This window comes from Pezoporus wallicus, unplaced genomic scaffold, assembly GCF_028554395.1.
Source record: "Pezoporus wallicus isolate ANWC-B61680 ecotype Strahan unplaced genomic scaffold, APGP_CSIRO_Pwel_v1 contig_6966, whole genome shotgun sequence".
Classification (NCBI taxonomy): domain Eukaryota; kingdom Metazoa; phylum Chordata; class Aves; order Psittaciformes; family Psittacidae; genus Pezoporus; species Pezoporus wallicus.
The window spans coordinates 1,917,279-1,942,777 of NW_026639746.1; the positions used below are offsets into that span (position 1 = coordinate 1,917,279).

Genomic DNA, 25,499 nt, shown 5'->3' on the forward strand with positions numbered 1-25,499 from the left:
CTCTCTCAGTTGAATGGCTGAATGTCTTGTTTCTGGATGCAGTCTGGAGGGTAATGAAGGAAAAGCAGATGTCTGAATAGATCAGTGCTTCTACCTGACAGCCAAAGCAAGTAAGTAAATGCTTCAGGAAGTGTGCCTTGCCACCTCTGCTTTTGGAGCTGTAGCACTGCTGGAATAAGAATGTATCCAATAGATGTGTAGTCTACACAACGAAGCTTTGATATCAGAGGAGTCAAGCAGGATTCGTTCTCTTCAGGTCACCTCAAAAACCTTGTGTTTCAACACAACACATATGTCTCTTACACCATATTTGTCTCCTATAAATTGCTCTTTGAAAATCTTGGAACAAAAAAAACACACTCAGATGGAAAGTATTTCTTTATTGATCAGCTTCTTGTTCCAGACCCTCACTCCCCACCCATATTCTTGATCCCATATGAGCAATTCCACATGGTTTCAGGATTTGTTAATAATCATCTTTTAGTTGACTTTCTTCCTTTCTTTGTTGCACAACTGGAAGTAAGGATGTTTGAAGGGAGTATTTAGGGAAATAAAGGCCAAACGTGATAATCAGTACAGCGTGTAATATTATTTTGAATAATTGAGTATAAATACTGATATAATGGAAAAAAAATACTTCAATTATTTCAACTAAACTGTTTCCTTCTAGGCTGGATTTCCACATGACAGTTTTAAATAGCTATCAAACCAAAGACATGTACCTCCTCAGACAAATAAGAAAGTTATCTCCAAGTCAAATACAAATGCAAACACAGAAAGCAGTTGTTAGATATATTTAAGGAATATGGTCTGTCATGGTGAATTCATCAGAATGGCATCAGAAAACAAAGGAAACTGCAAAGAATGATAATGTAAAGAAGCTGAGAAGACTTCCTCCGTTCTTAATTTCTCAGACACTTTTTCTTATGGTTTAAAAACAAAAGTTACAAATAAGAAAATCTGAAATACTTGTTCTATAGGTACACAGGGTACTATGACAATACTCATTTATAGAATATTGTATGTATAATATTAATTTAGAAGAAAATGTGAACCTGATTAAGTGATCTAAGACATTTTTTGGTTTTAAATATTAGGAAATAAGGAATGATAATTCGTGTTCTTTTGGACATGTTAGAATAAGTCTAACTTGCTATATGCTTCCCTCACAACAATAATCTCACAGTAATTAGTAGAAACTACCAACATGAGAGATGACCATTTAGACAAGATTTGCAAGTTACACCAAAATACAACCTGATGTCGAGAAAATACTAAGGACCTTCAAAATGTGTTGTTAAATTCAATGCAAGGAATGCACACTCTTCATTCTAGGGAAAAACAGAGGAGGAAAGAACATTGGCTTTTTTTTTCTCTGAAGTGTGAGTGAGTTCATTGCATTCATACATTGCTGGACTTAAATAATACATGTAACCATTTGTTTACAGCTTGTTGACTTGCCTGTCGCAGTCCAAACAGCACTCATATGAACAAATTAACAAATCCAAGACACTTTATTCTGAATGGTATCTCCTGACAAGGGAAAAGCCAAAGACTGCCTCCAAGCAAAGATGGTAGCACTTTGTCAACCTCATGACTTGTATTAACTTCTGCAAAGCTGCATCTTTTTCCCTCCTTTGAACAAGGAATTTTCAGAGCATCTCTACTCTCTTTGGAGTTCTAGGTTACTCCCACTATTCAAGGTTTTCTCCAAAAGGGTATCCTAAAAATATTAAAGACCTCAGGGTCTATCAAATCATACACCCATGGACTGCATTAATTATTGATTTTTTTACAATCTGGGAATAGGTGCTTTTCAAAGGGCTGTGGGAGTGAAAAGAAACACTGGAATAGCTGAGCAGACATGTCTAATGCGTGAAAGCACAGAGGGAACTAATCTGCCTGCAAATGTCAAAGAGAAAGCAGGGGGCAGGTGCTAGTAATATGAATCTCTGTCCTGGTTTCAGCTGGGATAGAGTTAATTTTCTCCCTAGTGGCTGGTGCGGTGCTGCATTTTCGACTTTATTCTGAGAATAGCGCTGATAACACACTGATGTTTTAGTTGTTGCTCAGTAGCACTTACCCTGATCTAGGGCTTTCAATCTCTCACACTCCGCCAGTGAGGAGAGGCACAAGAAGCCGGGACAGAGCAGAGACAGGACATGTGACTCAAAGTAGCCAAAGGGGTGTTCCATACCACAGCACGTCATGACCAATATAGAAACTGGGCAGAGTTGGCTGGGATGGACCAATTGCTGCTTAGGAAAAGGCTGGCATCAGTCAGTGGGTTGTGAGCAGTTGTATTGTGCATCACTTGGATTTTTTCTATTTTCTTTGGATTTTATTCCTCTCTCATACAGACTCCTTTTCTTCATTATTATTATGATTATTATATTTTTCTGTATTTCAAATATTAAACTGTTCTTATCTCAACCCACAGGTTTTATCTTTTTCTGATCCTCCTCCCCATCCCACCAGGGAGAAGAGGAGAGCAGCAAGTGAGCAACTGCATGGTACTTGCTGCTGGGGTTAAACCATGACAATGTCATGCTCAGCAAATCTGAGATTGTTCCAGGGCTCTTGAAGGTTGTCTTCTTAATTTGTAAACTTCTTACTTCTACTGGCTGTTTGTCTCCTTTTGCCCTCTCTCTTTGGCAGCAAGGCAGCTGCCTCTGATGCCAGACTGCACTGTGGCGCAATAGAAAAGAGAGCAAGAAGAGAAAGACCACAGGAGCAAGAGATGTTTTCAGTGAGGACAAGGAAAGGGGAGAGATGATAGCACAAAATTAACTCAGATGAAGTTTGCTAGTACAAAATTCTCTCAGACATCACTTCTGTTCTTTAAAGAGGCCAGTGGTATGTTTTCAGGATTAACAACTCAAACAACTCACAAAGGTGTTTTAAAATATACATTGGATGGATACCTGTGTGCCATAGCCTTTGCTGGGTTTCCATCACTATATGTCTGACCACGGAAACCTGAAGAAACAAGTTCAAATGTCAGTTGGCATTTTGGTTTCATTAAGATTCACATATTTATTCTCACATTAACTGTTTTGGATTATTGTTCCATTCAGAATAGATAAGTTTATTTTTTAATGCGTGAAATCATGTCTCAAAATGTTTGGCTACATTAAATGGAATCCAGAAAAATGGCCAAAGGAAAATAAAACTTAAAAAGAATACAAAGTTGTGCCTCTAAGCCAATGCTATTTAAAACAAAATAAATAAATTAAATATGTATTTTCCCATTTCCATCCTCTGTAAAGCAAGTAACATCAAGCCATTCTAATTCAAAAGCACAACTACTGGTAGAAAAATGCAATGGAATTCAGTATAATGCATACTAAGTGTCGGAAAACTCTTGCAGCTGGAAAGAAAGCAGCCTTCGTGATGGTTAAGTATGCTGATCTTTATATAATAGATACTGTTGTTACTGGAATCTTGGGTTTGAGTAACAAAATATGTGTTAATAACACCATGATGCTGCTTGGTATTTTTAACAGTGACATATTTTCACTATGCCATTATAAGATTATCTCTCATTTATTTTGACATTTTGTATAATCCAAATTGTCACAAATTATGGACTAATCTTGGGTTTAATATTCCCTTCAAATTTACGTGGATTGTTTTTCTTAACATCTTAGGTTCAAACACAACAGCATCCCAGGGTAAGAATTATCACCCTTGGGGACATCATCTTCAAGAAAGTTTCATCATCTTCTGATTTGAAAAAGCTAGAGCTTGAGAAAATATCTTTGTCATAGGAAATAAACATTTAAGTATGCAAAAGTCCTTAGTAGCAATGCTATTACTGTTACATTAGAAATCTTACACAATTACAGCAGTGAGTTAGACCCACCTAGGTTTGTCCCATCTCTGACACTAGTTTGTACCAATCTGCCTCAGAGGAAGGTTTTGGGAACCCTCTCCTGCTCAGCCAACAGAGATGGACTACCTTTTCCCAAAAATGTAAAGCATGGCATAATTCATATCTTCTATACAACAAACACTGATCACATATTCTGATATTCTTGATACAAAGTTTCTCATCATTTTTCTGTATCCCTACAAATTCTTAATCAGAACAAAACCTGTGACAAAAAATTCCACAATTAAAGAAAATACTGTGACCCGAAAGTTCTTTAGTCAGTTTTCAGTATTCCGACATTTTCATTTAATACACAGACCCATTCTCTCCTACCGTAAGATAGAAGGGCATTCTCAGACTGCCGTCTCTGAACCCTTTCTGTATTTTACATGTCTTTGTCATACCATTCAATTTGTTAAAAGGAAAATATGAACAAGGAAAATGCATCCAGATTACATGAATCACAACACACTGATTATTTAGTTGATTCACCTTGAGCGGGCTTGTCACAAGTTTTTAAGTGGAGAAGAAACCAGAACTTGCATTATGCAAGTGCTTGCACAGAGAGCTACACTTCCAATTCAAGACTGCAAATTCAAGCACCCTCCTTTTTAGTGTCAGGCTTCCAAATCTGAAGCTATTGTTAACTGGCAGGTATTTCTAGACAACAAAGAACATCTGTCATAGGAATCACTATGTTTACAATGAACTGGGAAGGGAAGTTTGGGTGGGGGGGTTTGAGGCAATTTGGCAATGCTCAGATTGAGTCTTCTCTCAGCTTAAGTCCTTTTAGACCTTTTGGTTTTAAACTAGTCAATCCACTCCTCCTCACCATAAACCCCACAGCCATAGTTCACCCTGAACTCACTAACTTCTACACTTCCAGGGCTTTACTTCCAGGGTTTGGAGATTTTGATTCCATGAGCTCAAATCATAACAATATCCTCACTGTACTTCTGTAATACGCGAAGTACTACTGTCCCATTTGCAGAGGTGAAGAATGAACAGTAGGGCTCTGCTGGAATCACTACAATGACAGCATTGTGTGCCTGCTTGCCAAGGATTGCTTTTAACTAATTACCTCATGTACCGACAGCAAGGTAAATAGAGATGTGGCATGCAGAATTTGGCGTGTGATGGAAAATTCACCCAGGAAGCAGAGAAAACAGCCAGCCACACAAGTTGTCCTTGCCCTAGCTAATTAAATGCTAGTTGAGGTATGAGTCCATTATCTATGAGGAAAGCTGAGCATATCCAGCTCACATGCAGACTTCTGCGTTCAGTCAGGTGAATCACACTTTGATTTCCCAATGAAAATGCACTTCACGTAGAGTGCTCTCTTCTATACAGTTGAGACCTAATTTTTCTTTTGTTATCATTCATACTTACCGCAGTGGATATCACAGATCTGCAGTGGAACTGAATAATCTACATCTGTCCTCCAGCCCTTTTAAAAGAAAGAATTGAGGCTTATTCCCCTTTCAGCAGCACTGCTACTAAACACTTGTGTTGACAAAATGAGGTTGCTTTATTAGTTTACACAAATGACTACATTTTTTAATTTGTTTTTAAATATATGCATATGGAGATTGATGGTCTGTTGTATATTTAGTGAGTTTCAATCACTTTTAGGTTTCTAATGATAAAGCTAATCAGATTTTTTTTCTTGGGTGGGGGCTTTATTGTGACAGATAATGTCTTATTTACAAAATAAACTATTTATATAAGTAAACACCAGTTTTACCACCAGATCTGATTTTCGCTAGGGAAAGAAGAACTGTCATTACCCAGAAGGCTGTTGTCAGTCTCACTTTCACCTTTCCCTTTCTTCCTAGCACTGGAAAGCGAAGCTGACAACAGCTTGTAGTGGTGTCTGTTGAGAACACTAACTCCAGAGACAAGTAAACCTACCAGCTTCATGCTCATTTTCTATTAATGTTGTCCTAATAAAGTTCAGCTACAGAAACAATGTGCAAAAATGTCAAAAATCATTTGCTCAGCTCTGCTTTCAGGAGCACTAATTCTAGCCTGCTATGATGTACTTACCGTGCTGTTTGCTATATGTCTAACTTTCTTCAGCTAATGCCAATCATCTTTGAAAAACTCATCTAGGATTTACTTGGATCTTTCGATACCTTGGAACTTTTTATTACAAAGGAATGTATAAAGACAGGATTAGCAATTTCCTGTTGGTATCCCTTTATATGCCACTGACAAAGTAGCAAGATCATGGAGAGCAACTTCTTTGTTAATTAAAGTCATCTCAACAAGAGGTGGTGGCAGCACATCAAGCTATAAATAATGCTCTTTGCCAGCTCTGTTTTCACAGTACTCAGATTTGGCTGGGAAGGGAAAGCAGTGAGAGTGCCTGCTGGGTTTCCTTTTTTTGATGCTTTACTTTGTAGAGAGTACCAGGCAAAATCAGGACACATACCTGAATGCAAAACGCTGACCCACACATTTCCTGTGACATAGCAATTGATACAGAATCTCCCTAATGAAAATAAAAGAATTGAAAATTATTATTTTCCATACCCTGGAACAATGGAAATATATTGTGTCTCTCCAGCATTTTGGTTTGTTTGCCAGTAATACTACACGTTCTATCCTGTCAGAAAATTAATAAAGTACATATTCACTCTGGAAGGTCATTTATTTTCAGAGATATCCCCGGATCTCAATGACCGTAAGTAGTGGTGTAGTTTTGCCAAGCACAATTTGGGCAGCACAGGAAGAGGGCTAATGTTCCCCCATTTTATGAAGCACCAAAAGTCGGGACATCCTCCCTGCCATATCTGCTCACACCATGTTAGCCAATGACCATCTTAATTTCATTTCCCTGGTGTACATGAGTTGAAGGAATGACTCTTTCTTTACAGTTCTTCTGGACTTCCTACCACATTGTATGCTAAGAATAAGTTCAGCCTTGGGGTAAAACTGTCCTATGTGACTGTCCTGAAACTTAATGTTTGATTGTTTCTGGTTTGTCCTCAAAATAATGCTGGTGTACTCCACTAATAACTATGAATCCTACACTGCTCTTTTTAGCGTGGCAAACTCCAAAAATAACTGGGGGCAAATTAGATGAATATGTTCTTTTTTCAAGCACAAATTCACAGGGATTGTGCAGAATGAATCTTGGTTTCTCGCAGCAGAGAGCTAAGTCTTGATGAAAACTTTGTGTACATTGCTCATGGCGTTGTGACAGAAAATGTATGTAATTTATTGGGCTTCCATTCTGCTACAATAGCTGAGGATATAACAGCTTGTAAAAGAGGGAAGAAAACAGCATTTTTAAATGCGTCAGTCCCCTTCACAAAACGCACACTTCAAAACCTAGCTGTGACTTACTGGTACCCCGTCTCACTTAACAATTCACGAAGGAAACCTTTAGGTCACTAGGACAGGCTCTTCATAGCACCACAATGCCCTCTGTGGTCTGTTGATCTGGAGAGCTGTTTCTTCCTGGGCTTTTCTCCATGATTATTCAGCTCTAGGATCACCTGCAGGAGCAGTTCTATTGTTCCACTAAAGTATGTTCTCGGCTTGAGCAGCAAAACTGAGTTAGGAAACTTTGCTTTTAACAGCTGCTTTGTTGCATTCAGCACCAGAGGTGTAAGAGCTAAACTGATTCATTAGAAAATTAATTCAGCTGTCAGTGCCCACCCTTTTCAGTTTAAGAAACCCTTACGCATAAAGGCCTGCTTCGTATATACCCCCTGGTATGTACACCCTGCACAGTGAAAGCATCAGAGGTACTTCAAAAAGTCACAGCTGCAGCATATACCTGCATACAGTGGCAAGAAAGAAGTACAGCTGGTAAGTATCCTAAAAAGGAGAGGTGTAGGAGCTACAACATACTTCTCTCTTCAAAAGCACATCCCTCTACAGCAGAGTGAAGTCAATGCACACAGTCAGGAATAACAGTGGAAATCACAATATCTGGTTTTCTCAGCTTTCTCAAAGTCCATCATACGACATCTCATATACCTGGTCAGGGGAGCGGACAGCAGGAGCACACATTTGGGGGTGGACATAACACTACCAAGGAGCTGGCTCCTGAACCAGCTGGATACCTTTCAGCATGGTGGTCCTAGTAGCTCCTAGGACTTATCCTGCTAATATTTCTCCTATTTGAAAAATAATGCTATGGCCATTCTTCTGCTCCTTGACCCCACATTCCAGATGTACCTCTTGCTAGATCACAGATCAGTCCAACAGGGTAACTCTGGCAGGCTGTGCTGAAGGGCAAGGGCAGGACAACTTGCTGCACTGAAAATGCATGATACGGGCTTAGCTGCAAGACAGGAATCACTAGCTGTGCCTGAAACAGAAATCACCCGCCCATAATCTCTTCCTTCTCTCCCCCAGCTTTGCTGGAAGAAGCAGTTGTGTACTCACACAGCCTGCTGGCTCAAAAAGCTAATTTGGCTGAAAACTTACCTTTTTTGAGTGTTGAGATTGCTTTGGCAGCTGTGGAAGTCAGAGCAGCTCAAGATCATCATGGATTTATGCCTCAAGTCTTACATTTCATGATGTGAATTTTGCCAGGTCAGATGTACCAGTGATCCATATATGAAACACTAACACTAACTTTTGCTATATACATAATACAAATAATACACCACAAAATGATGTTAAAAGAATATTAAGTTTCCGCTCAATAGTCACTTCCTTTGATGTGATTCATTTGACTTCAGGATCTTTATTTATTTCTTGCTTCAGTGTGAGATCAGAATTAGAACTACAACTTTAAAAAAGTTCCAGTAATTGTTCCAATATGTACATGGGTTTATTAATGCTTTCAAGCTGCAGAGCAATAAACAGCATAATAAATAAATGAATGCAGTTAGATCTGTCAAAAAGTCTTAGAGTGTTTAAGAAATAATATATACAAACCACAGAGACTGAATGGTGCATCCCAAGAGATTCACATGAGGCCAGCTGCGTCCTGTTACACACAAGTACTGAGAATTGTGCCTTGGTTTGGGATGTGAAGAAAACTTGTATTTGTTCTGCAACTGCAGCAGTTCTCATTTTCCAAGCTGATATTAGGGGAAAAGACTTACTTTTAGATGTACAAGGACATATATTCTAAGTTGTTATATCTAAAATAAAAGCCTTTTTAGTTTGTTAAGTGCCATCAAGTGATATGCGAGTAATTTTTTTTGATTCCCACAAGTTACTTTTTATACTGATAAACACTTGATCTACTGGGGTTACATAGAAATAACAAGCTATCAAATCTCTTTGCCATAATTTATAAGCTACAGTGTTGTGAACACATCTCATTTGCTTACTAGAGAAGGCTCATAAAGAGTGACTGATTTAAATATTTTTCACAATTTAATATTATGTAATTAAAAAGTCTGTATTTACCTGGAAATTCTCCATGAGCAAATGGACATTTAACCCAAGAGCCTTGTTTGGTTGTAAACTGAAAGCAGAGAAATCTGTTAGGAAAACTAAATTTTCAGTTTCAGCCTGTGGCTACAGATTCATTCATACAGATCAGTGTATTCCAGAAAGTTGGAGAAAGTGAATTCACAGCTTTTCTTCCGACCCTTGATTTAAATTAGGTCCCCCCAGTACTTCAGGTATTTATACACATGCTTATTTTACAGAAACATGTAGTTGCATTGACTTAAAAGTAATCTAAAAGAAAGCAATAATATACCTATATTAACCTTATGTGGCATCTTTTTCTCAACTAGAATAATAAAAGACACTCCACTAAATGTAGTGTGTCAATCATTTTTATTAACAAGTACCTAATATGGAAAACCTGTTAACATTAAGTGTAGTGTATACTTCAGAGTTTGCATTGACCTAAAACATTTTTTCCCTGCTTTTCTTAAGCAGAGAAAACAGAGCACACAATCTGACCTGTCCCCTATGTATTATTGCTGGTGCACTTCCAAAGAACCTCCTTTTAGTCCAATCTTTCACATTTCCTTCATTCTTACTTCCCATTCAGCAGAGCTATGAAAGAAAATATGGATCCTAAAGAATATTAGCAACTCATTTTTTTAGAGCTGACGGGAAGAGGGCAGGTAATAGGTGGTTTACAAAGAAATCCCTTTACCTTCATGCAAAGCCTTGGGTGAGTGTCCACACGAGAATATTTAACCTGCTTGAAAAGAGAGCAGTCGGCATTAGCTGGTTTCATTAACTAGCTTCACAAAAACAATTGCCCAAAATATTCATGGTTTGATTACTGAGACAGGAACTGGTTCGTTTCCTCTATAAACATCCCAGGAAATTAAGCACATAAAACAGTAAGAATAGAAACAATCATTACTTTGGAGTAACAATTTACTTCTTTTTATCTGTAACATGTAACATTTTATGCAGTCAGTCTGACCCATTAGAGCTCAATGAATTGATTCTGTGGTGGTGCCTGTGCAAAATTCTGATTACACAGCCTTGTTTCGGTCCCTTATTTACCACTCATCAACAACTCAGCGGAACATTGAGACATACACCCTCAAGTGCCATTCCACATTCAGTTCAGAAATATTTAAATTTTTTGTACCCCTATTCCAGAAAAGCATTAAAAGTAATCTGAATTTTAGACATCCATTTAAAGTGACCTACAAAATGTGTTTTCCTAACAACTGTTTACCCACCAAGGGCTTCACCATAAAAAGCCTTGTATCCTATGAACAATTATTACCCATGCAAGTGATCTTTCTTAATAAACACTGTTGCTCAAGTGAGTGAGCACAACACATAGCATTGTGACCATACACCTCTTTCCTGTAACTTTTTGATAAGAACATAATGTATATCCTCATGTATACCTACAAGATGGTCACAGAAGATAGTTCTGTAAGAGTTCACTCAGATATGGAGACAGCATTGCCATCAACAGAGAAAGCCCTATCCTAATTTGAAGAGTTATGTAGCTTTTGGGCCTAAGTCAGTACATGGACATAGTATTAGAGGATGGAGCATTGTGTAGATTTACTGGGGGAGCTAGCACTACCTGAGTAACCTCTGCAGCCATCTCCAGCACACTACAGAGAAGTTTTTCAGGGTTACTGCACAATAAATGAACCAAATTCAATATCAAAACTTTCAGAATTAATTAGAGGAAAAAGGAAATTCATTCTGTCCATGAATTAATATTCAGCCAGTAAAAGCAATGAGTAAATACCCTCCTTGTCTGTAATAAACTAACACTGGATTGTGTTCCGGGTAATGGAGATGAGCACTGCCAGCCAAACCTCATTTTAGGCTTTTTTATTTTTCTCCTCTTCAAGCAAAGAGTTGTGCTTGTTGTCAGCAGATGACAAATCCCACAGGGGCCACTCACATGTGTAAAATTAAATATAATTGCCTTTGCAAGATCAAAGTTTTGTTGAAAGCCATAAAATGGTGAATCTGAAGAATCACTAAACACTTGGCCAGGAGCTCCTAATCAAAAAGCATTCAACAGGCTTGAGTCAGTCCCCCCAGATCATGTCATCAGAATAATACTTATAAAGTTTCAAAAAATTAAGAAGTTTTATTGGATTTTATTTGCCTTTTGAGTTGTTACCTCAAATTTCCTGGCTAATCTCCACAAAGAGAGCAAAGCCTGAAACCTACTTTTCAAGACAAAAGCTAGAATTCTAACCAACCTACTTAATAAATCCATAAATCAGCATCATGAGACTTCAGATTGAAGTATGAAGCACTGAAAGATACATGTCGTAAAAACCCTTTTCAATTTTAGAACATAAGCGCTGGAAGAACTCAGGGACCCAGAATTTCAACATGCCCAATTTTGAGACATCAGACCAGGCTGAGGAAGACACTTCAAAGAGATCTTAATAGGGTACAAAGCAATTCTGCCTTACCAAAGCACTGTCATGTCTCCAGTAATATTTAATGATGTTTAGTCTTATGTCACTTACAGTTTAGGCGTCTAAATGTTAAATATCCAAATCTGACCCAATAATAATAGACTCAGTTAAAAGAAAGAGGTACCTTCAGAGGGAAATCCCTCCTATCTTTCTTTTATGCCTATTTTCAAATGAAAAGAATTGTTCTCTCAGTATGTCTTTCACTCACTTTAAAGGGCATCTGACATGAATAGCATAGACTTGAACACCTATCTTTTAAAAATGTCAGGGCAGATGAATCATGCCTTTACTATAAATGAAAAGCAGACCAAATTTACCCCAAAGAACTTAGCAAACATTAGTAGCTTCACAGTCATCTCCACTTTTTATTTCTTAGTAGTGAGTCAGTGAGCATTTTGAATAAATCATTTGGTTAGTGTACAAGAACAGACTGTGTTTATGAATAGTTTTAAGTCTCAGAGAAGAAGAGAGGAATTTGCAACTGCTTTTTTTTCCAAAGTCCAGCTCTTCACATTATGCCTTTGGTAGTGGCTTTCAAGCTCACAGTTTGAATAAATCTGCACAGCTCTTACTTTCTCAGGAGAACTTCTGGAAGAGTTTTGTATGTCTTCACAGTAGTCATTAGACTTCATTAACCTGCATAGGTTAACAATGACAAGCACAGGACAGGCTGGCTCCCAAGCTAGGGTTTGTGTCACTGGGTTATAAACAATATTATCCCATAGTGCCTTCGTATCTGTGCACAAAGAGTGGAAATGTTATTAAAGATGTCAAAGATGAAACAGAATTGTTCATAAACCTGGTACCTATGCATGTGCTTAAAACCAAAACCGTTGCTTTTCCATTTCCTTGGTATTTTCACCCATCAAAACTGCAGTGTTGTCCTTCCTGTGGCAACGCAAAGGTTTGTAACCTATGCTTCAGCTATCCCTGTAGTAGGCATCAGAGAATGACTGCAGTTGGAGGGGAAGGAAAAGACGCAGAATAAAGAAGGAAGAAAAGAATCATGGGATCCATGATCCAGATTTCCTGCGCTTGCAAATCATAACTATTCCAAGCGCAGGAAATAGGTAAAACTGGAAAAAAACAACCTGTGCCCCATGAGACCCATTCTCAGGCTGAACAGCTACTAAGAATAGAAGTTAGAACTTCATACTGCAGATGGCCAATACGCTTTGCTTTGATGACCTTTAAGCCAGATCTGACTACATGGCATATACACAGCTACAGACAGAGCTTGAGCACTCCTGTATGTGCTCTCTATTGCATAAATAGAGAAAATTTATTTATTCAAACTGCACTCCATTGCTATAAAGGAATGGTATTGTCATAAACTCTATACTCTTCCACAATAAAATAAATTGGGAATGAAGACTGGGCTCAATAAAAAGGAAAATCTCTCCCTGAAGTCCTCTTCTCATAGCAGTATTGCAAAGCTGACCTCAGTGGCTTTTCCTTCTTCTTGCCAGTTTGTGTGTGATTTAGAAAATGTGGGAAATTACTGGAAAGTTACTTAGTGTTTATATTGGCATAAACTTGGTGAACAATTTGGTCTGAGAGTAAGTTCTTTAGTCTACCCACAGTGAAACAAAACAATATGATGATTTCCTTGAAGTTTTGCAATGTATGGTTTTAAGTGAATTTCAAATTGTGACATGCCACTGGAGCTACTCATATAAAAAGTAATCACATAGTACTTGCCATTTTCAAAAGGGCAAAGTTGTATCCTCCTTGCATCTGGAATTGCCAGCCAGCCCTACAACCCAAAAAGTGGTCATTAGCTAGAGGTTCTCAGATACAACAGGTTTTAACCTTTTAGTCAGAATGAGACACAAAACCTTTCCGCCAAAGATAAAGATGTTGTGTTTATTAGAAAGATTTGGAAGTATTTTTTTAAAAGAAACTTTTGCACTAGATATCTATTTTATTGTTTGTTGTTACGGGAATTGGAGCTGATGAACCACGGGGATCCCTTCTAACACTATATTGTTACTATTTCTGAGTCATATATTTAGGCGAATTTCCTGTAGAAAGTCTTCCAGTTTGATTTTCATTAAGTTTCTTACAGTGTCATTACTTTCCAGGGGTAATAAAAGACATTCAAGAATCTCAGTATCAGACCTTCTGGCCTTCGTAGTGGTAAAAGATGTATCCTTAAAATATGAGGACTAAAGCTTAACCCAATCTGCAAGTATATGTGCATGGCTATTATTATAACCTAATTATTTAGATTAATGTGCAGATGTTCCTATTACTCACAGTTCCCATCTGTTTGCTCAGCAATCGTATTGTGGAATTCTCTGCATATACCCTGAGAGGAATAACATCTTTCCGGTGACCTCATACCTTTCAGAGTAGAATAAAAAAATCCCTAGGCTTGGAAAAGACCCTGTGGTTCAACTTGCATATTAAGGTATATGATTTTTGGTGCCTACAGCGCACACATCTGAGTGTGTGTGACTGAAGTGCCCAAATTACTATTACAATGACCAAATGGAGTCAAGCCAATGCAGTCTACAGTGCTATCCATCACATCTCAGAATAGCCATCAACATTTGGTTGGTTAACTGACTACATTAACTAGATCTCCATTGAGTAAAGAGTCTGGACATCTAATTCAATTGTAGATATCTACAAGAGGACATCAACATTTAGGTGTCTTAATCCATGAGGTTTAAATCCTATCCCAAAATTCACTGAGAAACTAGGTTCACATGGTATCTTTATATCTTTTACCAAGATCATTTTAAATTGGGCTGGTGACTTTTTATAACTTTTTATGAAAGATACTCCAAAATCTCACTTCTCAGATGATCAGAAATAAAAAGTAAAAAGTCTGTAGCTATCCTGAATATATTCATGAAATGATGTTTTCTCCATTCTTGTGGCAAGAATGACTTTAGCTTAAAAAGCTGTTCTTTTTCTGTATAAGTGACCCTTCTGATATGTATTTAGACCACAAATGTATTTTCTATTTTCATGTGTTTTACTATGCTAATGAAAACATGTTCTTTGAATCTTTATTAGAAGACAGTCTCTCCATTCCCCAACCATTTTAGATTTTTTATGTACATCTTCCATTTGAATCATTCTTTCTTGAGTACAGATACAAGAAATGTAAACAGTATTCAAAGAAGGCCTTGCCTGTACTTTCCTGTTAGTTTAGAATAACCTAATGCACTAGACCTTTGTTATATTTACATCATGTAAGCATGTTAGTTTAATCATCCTGCAATGAACTATTACACCCAAATCTTTTTTCCTCCACTGTTATTTCTAAATGAAGACTTGCATCTTACAACAAGAGCTCCTTCTATTAGAACAAGTGCATGAGCTTACACTTCATATGTTACACTTTATCCACCTTTAGTTATGTCACATATAAAGATCTCTAGTCTCCTCCAGTTATCCCGACCCTCTTTCATTTTGATTACACCTCTCAACTGTGTTATCAGCAAACCTCTTTAACACATTCACACTTTTTTTGCCCATGTCATTGAGGAAAATATTTATACAAAAACTGCTCTAAGTGTGGTCCTTAAATAACCTTCCTACTAGCACAGCCCCATTCAACAGGAGTAGTCAAGTTAGCCCTCCAGCTAGGTGTTATCTACCATACAAATCTTGTTCTCACCCCCAGCTTCTTCAGTTCCTCTTTTAGTTTCTCAGGCAGTACTATATCAGATGCTATGCTGGAATTCAGTCAGATTAAATTTTCTTTCTTTTCATTGCTTAGAAAAAAACCAGTCAAATTAATCTTACACAATACTTTCCATAAATTAATGTAAATTGTCTCCCATTTTCTTATCTCTGTGTTTTAATTAGTGTTTCCTTAAAAAATATATTCTTCATTTACATAATCATAAAGTTAGACAAGCCTTTGTAAAAAACTTAGGTCTAGAACCTTTCTCTTACAGATTTTTCCTCCTTTCTTAGCACAAATCAGAGATAAAATTTCTTTAATCAGAAACACAAGTATATAGTAAATTCCAGATTGCATTACCTCAATGCAAAGACAAGGCAGTAGCTGAGAATATTTCAGAGAAACTGATTTTAGTGATTCCTTCCCTTTTATCTGAAATTAAAAAGACAGCCATGAAGCCAGGACAGTAAATTAGTTTTAATAAAGCTAAATAAAGCTACAGAAAGCCATTTCCTATGACTATGACCTCAATGAGCATTTCCACATATCACCTCCCACCAGTTCAACAAACTGCTTTGAGGTTTAACTCACCATAGCAAATGATCCTACATCTTCACATGTAAACCATTTGTGGCACAGGCGAATGTAATAATCTTGATCTCGAAGAAAGTTGGATACATTCACTGAAATAATTTTCCTTGCTCTGTCCACATTATAATCAAACTTTCCAGCTGAAAAAGAAAATTCAAGCATGAAATTCACATCTGTTTCTTTTTTACTTTATTATTTGTATTTTGTTATTTCCTTAGAAAAGGTACAGAATGAATTTTATAACTTTATATTCTGATATTCCTAAATATATTATTATTTTTTGAAATACAATAATTTTCATGGAATAAATTTCAATATTATTCTGTTTAGAATTAGCATTGGCAATACTGAGAGGCCAGGACACTTACTGATTGTACCTCAACTTTAGTACTTGAAATATCATGTAGTTAATGTACAAATACCTGAAATATATACACTACAACTACTACAAAAGCTGATTATACCAAGGTTTCAATTTCAGCTCTCTGGATGGCAGCACACAAAGAGTTGTGGTCAATGGCTCAATCTCCGGCTGGAGACCAGTAATGAGTGGTGTCCCTCAGGGATCGGTGTTGGGACCGATCTTGTTCAACATCTTTGTCGCTGCCATGGACAGTGGGACTGAGTGCGCCCTCAGCAAGTTTGCCAATGACACCAAGCTGTGTGGTTTGATTGATACGCTGGAGGGAAGGAATGCCATCCAGAGGGACCTTGACACGCTTGTGAGGTGGGCTGATGCCAACCTCATGAGGTTTAACCATAACAAGTGCAAGGTCCTACACCTGGGTCAGAGCAATCCCAGGCACAGCTACAGGTTGGGCAAAGAAGAGATTCAAAGCAGCCCTGCAGAGAAGGACTTGGGGGTGTTGGTTGATGAGAAACTGAACATGAGCCAGCTTCAGCGTGCGCTTGCAGCCCAGAAAGCCAACTGTATCCTGGGCTGCATCAAAAGGAGCGTGACCAGCAGGTCGAAGGAGGTGATCCTGCCCCTCTGCTCTTGTGAGACCTCACCTGGAGTATTTTGTGCAGTTCTGGTGTCCTCAACATAAAAAGGACGTGGAACTGTTGGAACAAGTCCAGAGAAGGGCCACGAGAATGATCAGGGGACTGGAGCACCTCCTGTATGAAGACAGGCTGAGGAAGTTGGGGCTGTTCAGCCTAGAGAAGAGAAGGCTGTGTGGAGACCTCATAGCAGCCTTCCAGTATCTGAAGGGGGCCTATAGGGATGCTGGGGAGGGACTCTTCATTAGGGACTGTAGTGATAGGACAAGGGGTAACGGGCTCAAACTTAAACAGGGGAAGTTTAGGTTGGATATAAGAAGGAAATTCCTTCCTGTTAGGGTGGTGAGGCACTGGAATGGGTTGCCCAGGAAGGTTGTGAATGCTCCATCCCTGGCAGTGTTCAAGGCCAGGTTGGACGACGCCTTGGGTGATATGATTTAGTGTAATGTGTCCCTGCCCACGGCAGGGGTGTTGGAACTAGATGATCTTAAGGTCCTTTCCAACCCTAATGATTCTATGATTCTATGATTCATTACATAGAAAATATCATGGAATCATAGAATGGTTTGGATTGGAAGGTATCTTCAAAGCTCATCTAGTCCAACCCCCCTGCAATGAGCAAGGACATCTTCAACTAGATCAGGTTGCCCAGAAACACAGCCAGCCTGGCCTTGAATGTCCCCAGGGATGGTACATCCACCACTGCTACGTGCAGCTATGTCAGACAAATACAGTGGTGGGGATGGTGGTTTTTTTTTATTCATGGGTGTGCCAAAATCAGGATAGCAGTTTGGCAAATTAATTTAAATTTATTTATGAGATCTGTCCACAGACAAAATATAAAACCAGCAATCTGAAAAGAATTAAAAGGACACAAACTGATTTCCAAAATTTTAAGTATTAAATAGGTTGTCAGTATCTTTATCTGCTATCTAGAATTTCCAAGTCAATATAAAGAAATACACCTTCCAGGACATTACCTATCAACTACATGGTAATTATAAGTAATGGTAGTTGTAAATCACTGTTTTTTTTCCCCTGCTTATTCAGCTATGAAAACATTTCTCTGTATTTGTCACCAGAAATATCTCACAGCTTTAAATCTTATAAAAGATCAACTCACCTGAACAAGCTGGAATATATTTTCCCACATCACTGTTTCTGCAATCTGCAAAATAGAAGCTAGAGTTTTCTTCAGTGCTGCTTTATTTATATAACTGTGTAAACAAACTGCCAAATTATCCAAAAGCTTCCCAACCAGAAACTTCTCTCTTATGCCTGTTTTTAAAAGCAGATTTGCATCCACTTCTAGATAAACACCAAAAAAGAAAAGTACCCTTGCCACACACAGAGATTATATCACAACTTGCTTTAAGCAACTGTCTCACTGGTGGGGGATGTCTACTGGAAAACCTCAGCAGCAGTTTACGGTGGCAGTCTAGATTATAACACTGCACTTCTTTACCTAGTACCTAACAGTAATTTAATTAATAATAATAATTGTTGCTGTTGTTACTATTATTATTTCAGTTATCCTTCCCTTGAAAGCTACTCCTGTTGTTTACCAAGCACATTCCTCTATTATAAACAACTTTGTATTTTTGCTATTCTGACTGTACTCTAGGCTCAGAAAGAAACACCTTATTTAGCTCCCAGGAAAAATTACAGCCCAGGCAATACTTTCAGAACTAATACCTAATATTTGTATCTCCAAAAATTAAATCGTGATTTAAGAACACTGTATCAGCTCGTAATATGCCTACTGTTTTCACCTCTCCTTGCCTAACTCAGGGCAGCACTTTGCTGTCATTTCCCACACAACTCTTTTCCCTGGGAAATATTTCCTATTTTCGTTTGTTTACTCACCCTTACTGTCTGAAGAGTGTCTTAAAACTCATCTTTATAAAACCATATTTCCTCTCCCTCTTTATTCACAAAGTACATATCTACTTCAACAGTGAAACGGGATTTATCAAGAAAATGAAAGGCTTTTTAGATGCAAAAAGGCTTTACTCCAAGGAAAGCGTGAAAGTGCTAAAATGTGCCTGATGCTGTGTGGAAGGGATGACACTCTACCAACGGGAAAGGGCAAGAGATACCCATCCACGGGCCCTGCGGATGGGAAGGCAGGACAGTCCCAGGCACTGGATCAAACATGGGGTCTCATTTCACTTTTTGCACCACCATTTAGTCTCCACTAGCCACACTGCGTCTTGGTTAGACCACAGCACTGAAACTATTTCTATATGCATATGGTAGGCGCTTTACCCTAAAACCATGGAAAAGTGATACCTATCCTTATCTAGTTACATGAAATCAAGAGACAGAACAGCTAGCTAATGGAAGTAAAAGAAATTTCTTTGCATTTTCTTATTGAGTTTTCTTCAGCCTCTGAAACCACCTGTGGCCTAACTATGAAGAGAGGCAGAGGCTCAACATTCTGCACAGAGAGCACAGAGAATTGAACCTGCAGGGAGAGAAAGAGCCCATGCCAGTTACAAGGCCAATTAGGATGAACACATAGTGTAGTTCAGTTTCCCATATACTGTTAGATATAAACTCTGGTCTCTCTTTTTTATAGCAAGTCAGACATTCATATGCATAAAATAAATCATCAAAATGCAGAATAAGACTGGTCTTTGCATACATGAACGACCATCAATTAGATCAGTGTATCCCAGAATGTGATTTGGCTTTGCATTTGGGCTTTTTTTGGGGTTCTGTTGAGTTTTTTATTTGAGAAGATGTTTCTTGAAAAACATCTGGTTTAAGATGTTTTCCTACCTTCAACATAGTATTCCTGACTCAGCTTGACTTCACAGTAATTTGGTACTGTTTTCATGGTCACATAGATGTGTTGTGCTACATTGACTTCAATGCAATTGAATTGTATCTGTACCTGTTTAAAACATTTACAAAATCAAGTTTGTGTGTGACTTCCAGAATACATGAAAACCACTGGTCATTAGAGCTAAGCAAGTAATATTCTTTGATCATATTTATTTATATTTACAAGGAGCAACAAGCAGTCTCAGATATTGTAGCAGTAAGAGTGTAAAATAATCAAGATTTCAAAGGGTATCATTATTTCTAATTCAGGATGTTGCTGTCTTCATCACTTCCACAAATCCGAATATCTACAAGCCATCAATTAATCCTAAAAGCATACAGGTATCCAAGGCTTGTTGGACTTCAAAAGCAAAAACTTCTTTCACACTGCCAAAAGTCCCAATTTGTAGGCATTTTACAAGCACAAACACTTGCAAGATAGGGGAAAAAAAGTCTGTTTAAAGATTTAATGGCAACATCAGCAAATGTGTTCACTCCAGTAACAGTTTGTGAAAGAGAAAATAATTTAGGTAACAAAAGTTGAGGTCCAGTTACAGCACGTCATTCTGACAGCAGTAACTATTAAATTTTATGTAGGTTTTCATGTTGTGTATATTCTTATTTGGTACAAGGCATTTGGAGGGGAAAAGGCGTCTTACATCACCATTCTAGTCACTGAGCTAAAACTAAGAAAATTTAATTAAATGTGTTTGTTGATTCTTGCCTATAAACTTGGCTTACTTTGAAAGCTACCAGTTGTTCAATGCTGGCCCTACATTGCCTGTAAGACCGTTTGATCATCAAGTGGTACAGAGCATAAACTGCAATTGCAGTTTGGAACAAGAACTTTATTTCACATGTGCAATCAGTGTAACATTTACAAAGCACATGAAGTAACACATTTTAATAACAGTTACCCACCAGTAACTGTCTTTTAAACAGTTGGTCAAGGATGGTTCTTATGTTTTATCCCCAATTGTAAATTTTAATAACAAATACGTCTGGGTTTAATAAAGTAAAAAATTGTACTCTGTTGTTGCATTTATTACCATGAGTTTAGGACACAATGGCTGTCTTCTAGATGTGTAAATTCCACTTAGATGGTTGGACTCACATAAATCATATGTATGCATTTAAAATCCCTGTGGAATTGTGCTTCCTATCATTTGGAGTTACAAAAGTTTTCCCACAATTTGGTGGGTGCAAAAGGAAAGCTAGCAAGGTTGTTGTGAAAATTAGGCTTTGCAGAGGAAGCTTCTCTTGCAAAAAAGGTAAGTGGAGGAAGTACAAAAATGGTGGAGAATTCAACTTATAGGTTGTAAAAGAACATTTTGTTAGTTTCATCTAACAATGCTGAAGCATACATTTCATTGCAGTTTTCCACAAAATTAATAAAAACAGAAAATAGGAGACATAAATCCTTATTTTCCCAAAGTCTCATAAACATTTAAAAGAATATCAACCCAAAATAAAGAAGTCTACCTTTTTTCCATTAAGCATCTTGCTTTTTTTCCTAGCAAACCTCACATTTATGCACTGAGATTGCTGTGTGTCCAGTGAAAGAGAACAGATTTCCAGCCCACGGATATTCTCTGAAATGAGTTAAGAATAGATTTCAAAACCATAATTTGAGCATCTTTAAGAAAAGGAAAAAATAAATTAAAATATATCATATTGTAAGCTTTCCTTCTGAGTGAAAAGCACATGTATTTTATCTTGTTAAAAAAAGGGACATTATATATAACACACAAATGGGAGTAGGAGCAAGGATTTAATACAGATTGCTACAAATTAAAACTTTAACTATGCAAAATCTCATGCAAATTAAAAAAAAAAACAACACAACAACAAAACAAAACCAAACCTATTAACTCTGAGTGAAGCACACCAGGAAATATCTAAATAGCAACACACTAAGCGCACGAATGGTGAGGTGTTAGTAAAAATAGACTATGCCCCAAAAGTCTGAGTGCTTTCATTTTATTTTAGAGCAGAATTGTAACTTCAGACACATAATCTGTTTTTTCCTTCTATTGGGGCAGTCACTCACATCTGGGTTAGCAGGGCACAGAGAGAATTAGTGTGTGTGTGCATGCATGCATGTCAGAACAAGAAAGAAAAGGGCAGGAGTATGCCTGGGGCACTGGTAGAGGATAAGTGTATTATGTTGGAAGGAAAAATTCAGTTGTCTTTAATTCACTATCTCAGTTCTCACTCCCTTGAGAAGGGCCACAGCTTTATCCTGTTTTGTAGTAACATGGTTTCACAAAAAAAAATATCTTTCTAATTACATGAAAACAGCTTGGACACAAATATTGCAATATGGAACAAAATTTGGCTGAAAATCTACAAACAAAAAGTAAACAGAAATATTCAGTAGCAAATGTGCTTCCTACCATCCAGACTCAGTATTCCTTTAATGTTTAAATGAAGAGAGCATGGGCTTCCTTGGGCACATTTCATCACTGTTGAGATCTTCATGCTTTTCAGTACCATGGAAGATAAGGATGCAGGAGCATCATGGCAGAAGCTGTTAAAAATACCACCTGCAAATTCAAAGAAAGAGAAATCTCATTGTGCACAGGATACCTGAGTCAGAGAAAGCACCAAAGATAAAGCTCCAGTTCTACTGAAATCAATAAGAAAGTCACCACTGACTTCAGCAAAGCCAGTAATTTACTTAACACTTTCACATGGACAATATAGCTAGTTGGCTTCACTACCAATGCAGGGGGGATTTGGAAAAAACTAAATTGCACATGGGGTTTGATAATACATTTCCTGGCTTAGGGAAGTGTTAACCCATAAGAGAAAGGAATCACATTTCTAATAATTAAAGCTAGAAGAGCACACCTATACTAAAAGTGATTTTAAATAATCATATCTGCTAGATCATGGCTAGGCTAATAATCCATTTAAACTTTTTTCAAAACCATTACCTGTATCTTATTAGCACTCTCATAGATAGCATTTTAATTTTAGATTTAGTTAATGCTAAATTAAATGCTAAATGTTAAAATATCCCTTTCACACAAGAGGGCACCATTGTATTCCTAGTCCTGGAAAAGTCCCTCACACCTACAAGATTTCCTTCCGCTTTAGGCCAGAACAGCAAGAGCAGGATAAATATTATCCAGGCTTTCTTCAAGGTGCAAACAGTAGGCACAGAATGTAACTACTATGTCTCATTTTATTTTCCTATGGAAATCCCCCCCAAAGAGGCCCCAGATCTCATCAGTGAATGATACTTTATCTGCTTTTATTTCTCAGACTGCCCTGCACAGAAATCAAGTATTTATGTATGAATTTATGTTGGTTCAGTGGATTTACAGAATCATAAAATCAAATAGGTTGGAAAAGACCTTTAAGATCATAAAGTCCAACCTTTAAATTTAATCCCAAATGCATTCCTTGGCAGTCTCTATATCACATACACTGCTTTTAGTCTCAAAAATTAAGAGATTCAAGAAACTATCAGAACAAATAGCCAGGGAATTAGGGTTTGCCCCTGGGCTTTGTGGTATACAATACAGCACACCTCAGTGTAGCTGCAATTACTTCATAGCAATTTCTTTGAAGCATTTCTTACCCTTCCACTTTGGTACATAGCATGGAAGTTAAAAGTCAACCAAGTAAAACAAAGTATTTTACTGCATATTCTCCTCTCCCCATGAGAGGAGAGAACAAAAAAAACACTCGACTCTTGTTATTTACACTGCTTAACATACTCCTAGGAGGAGTTCAACTAGTATGGTGAAGAGCGTAGGATGAAACAGCAGTGCCACAACACTATGCTCACCATAAAAGACAGGATAACACTCTTAAATTGTCAGGAAAGGGTGCATCCCTCAATGCCTACCCAAGAATTGTCAAGCATGGATGCCTGTTGACTCACATAGAAGACATATCCACAGTTCTCACAGAGAAAAGGTAGGGTGTGGAGGAGGACGAACAAAGCTTATCCATACTTACCCCTTCAACCACTCCAGTGAAGGAAAGTGCTCTAAATTTAAAGGTCAAGGATCAGATACTGATACATGCAGGATGTGAAGACAGGCTGACATAAGGCTTGAACATGTCGGGCCTTAAGATGCCCTCACACTTGGTATCAGGAGAAATAAATCCTTCATGATACACATCAAATGTCATAAAAAACAAACACTTCACACCTGAATCTCCACTCCATCATCTTGGTTTTGAGCCATTAAGCATCTTTTGGAGGCAACAGGATTACTGATATGAGCCAAGTGGAAAAGAATGGAAAAACAATGACACTTTACCTCAACTGACAGTAGAGTCAACTCTTGATTATCCAAGGTAATCTTGGCAACAAGAGAAGACAATTTGTGCAAACCAAAGAAAAAGCACAGATCATTCAAAACATACAAATTAGGCTTTAAGAGCAGAGGAGTACATAGACTTTTGAAGAATCTGTAAACCTGCTTCCACAGAGATGAGACAGGCTTATAGTACAGTGCACAGCTGCCAGATGTGAGCACTGTATTCCATGTGTCAAGAATGGGTGGTGTAATAATCCTGAAGGTATCAGGATGAAGAGCTGCTGTACATCACCCAATCAATCCACCCACAGTTAACTGGGAGGCTATTATACTGCAGAACTACCTGATAATTATTATTAATAATGTGATAAGTGATAATTAGTTTTAGCTCTGTCTCTTTCCTCGGAAAGATCCTTTCCTGACTGCATTGCATGACATGCAGTTGAGATTACCAAATGGTATTTAGGAGCAATTGTTTCTGCTCAATTCTTTGACTGTTGGTGTAAATTTCTCAATCCAGGACTATAAACTAGCCAATACCCATGTCTGTGTAGAAACAATTTAATGGAAGAGCAATGTGTATCTATATACAGTGTCACAGCTGACAGTTCTTTACAAATTATTCTGTCTGAGTGAATCTGACTATATTATTTGACCCTACTAATTTTTAGGAGAGACTATCATGACTTAATTGAATTTGGTCCTTAGTTATTACTGTCTGAGGTAAAGTATTACCAGATGTCTCAGTCTTGGAACTACCTCAGAAGAATTCTAAATCATGACTAGGTGCATTACTGACATTAGATTAGCATCAGGCAGATGCCAAAACACAGTTTTGGGGACTATCCGTAAGCAGGGACACTGTCCTTCTTCACAGTTTCTGCCTTCAAAGTCAGAACAAATAAGCAATACACTGGATAAAATAAAATGATTCTTCCACTTTGGATTTTTTCCATTATGATCCATTTTGAGAGTTGCAAAAGTTGCTGCAAAACTCATTATTAATAACTTAAATGGATCATATCATGCATGAGGATATTAGTTTTGGATCAAAAAGAATATATGATACAAGGAAAAGCTGTCAGAAAATAATTTTAGTTCTATAAATCATCGCAGTATGACACTCATTTCTGACTAATTCTTCAGTAAACTCTTACCTTATCATCATTTAATCCCCCCGCCTTAGTTTCCTCTGGAACATACACCTCTTTCCTTTTCTCACGAGTAGCTTGATCTACACCCCAGAAGACATAAAGATACATCTTGCTACACAAACCATCTGCTGGATAAATCTTGCCTAAACTTTATCTTTATGAATTATAACTGTAATTAGCCCTACATGAGAGAGGGATTGTTGCTGTAATAAAAGATTCCTTAATTATGGACACATATAAGCCCAGGCATAAAGAAGCCAAGGCTTATCATTCAGC

The 25,499-nt window shown here is 37.7% G+C and overlaps 1 protein-coding gene across 1 annotated transcript in view; it reads right to left on the bottom strand.

Moving 5' to 3' along the window:
• Nucleotides 1-365: 365 nt before the first annotated feature.
• Nucleotides 366-25,499, bottom strand: part of IL17REL (interleukin 17 receptor E like) — a 45,229-nt gene continuing 20,095 nt past the window's right edge. The window contains exons 3-17 of the mRNA XM_057415796.1: nucleotides 22,186-22,335; nucleotides 21,272-21,381; nucleotides 19,745-19,859; nucleotides 18,084-18,128; nucleotides 15,959-16,098; nucleotides 15,728-15,799; nucleotides 13,426-13,480; nucleotides 12,297-12,460; nucleotides 9,960-10,007; nucleotides 9,254-9,311; nucleotides 8,774-8,919; nucleotides 6,309-6,368; nucleotides 5,264-5,321; nucleotides 2,925-2,979; nucleotides 366-1,331 (exon numbers count right to left, since the gene is read on the bottom strand). Of these exons, the coding sequence (XP_057271779.1) occupies nucleotides 1,304-1,331; nucleotides 2,925-2,979; nucleotides 5,264-5,321; nucleotides 6,309-6,368; nucleotides 8,774-8,919; nucleotides 9,254-9,311; nucleotides 9,960-10,007; nucleotides 12,297-12,460; nucleotides 13,426-13,480; nucleotides 15,728-15,799; nucleotides 15,959-16,098; nucleotides 18,084-18,128; nucleotides 19,745-19,859; nucleotides 21,272-21,381; nucleotides 22,186-22,335 (1,304 nt within the window). The 3' untranslated portion in view covers nucleotides 366-1,303. The remainder of the gene's footprint in view (nucleotides 1,332-2,924; nucleotides 2,980-5,263; nucleotides 5,322-6,308; nucleotides 6,369-8,773; nucleotides 8,920-9,253; nucleotides 9,312-9,959; nucleotides 10,008-12,296; nucleotides 12,461-13,425; nucleotides 13,481-15,727; nucleotides 15,800-15,958; nucleotides 16,099-18,083; nucleotides 18,129-19,744; nucleotides 19,860-21,271; nucleotides 21,382-22,185; nucleotides 22,336-25,499) is intronic.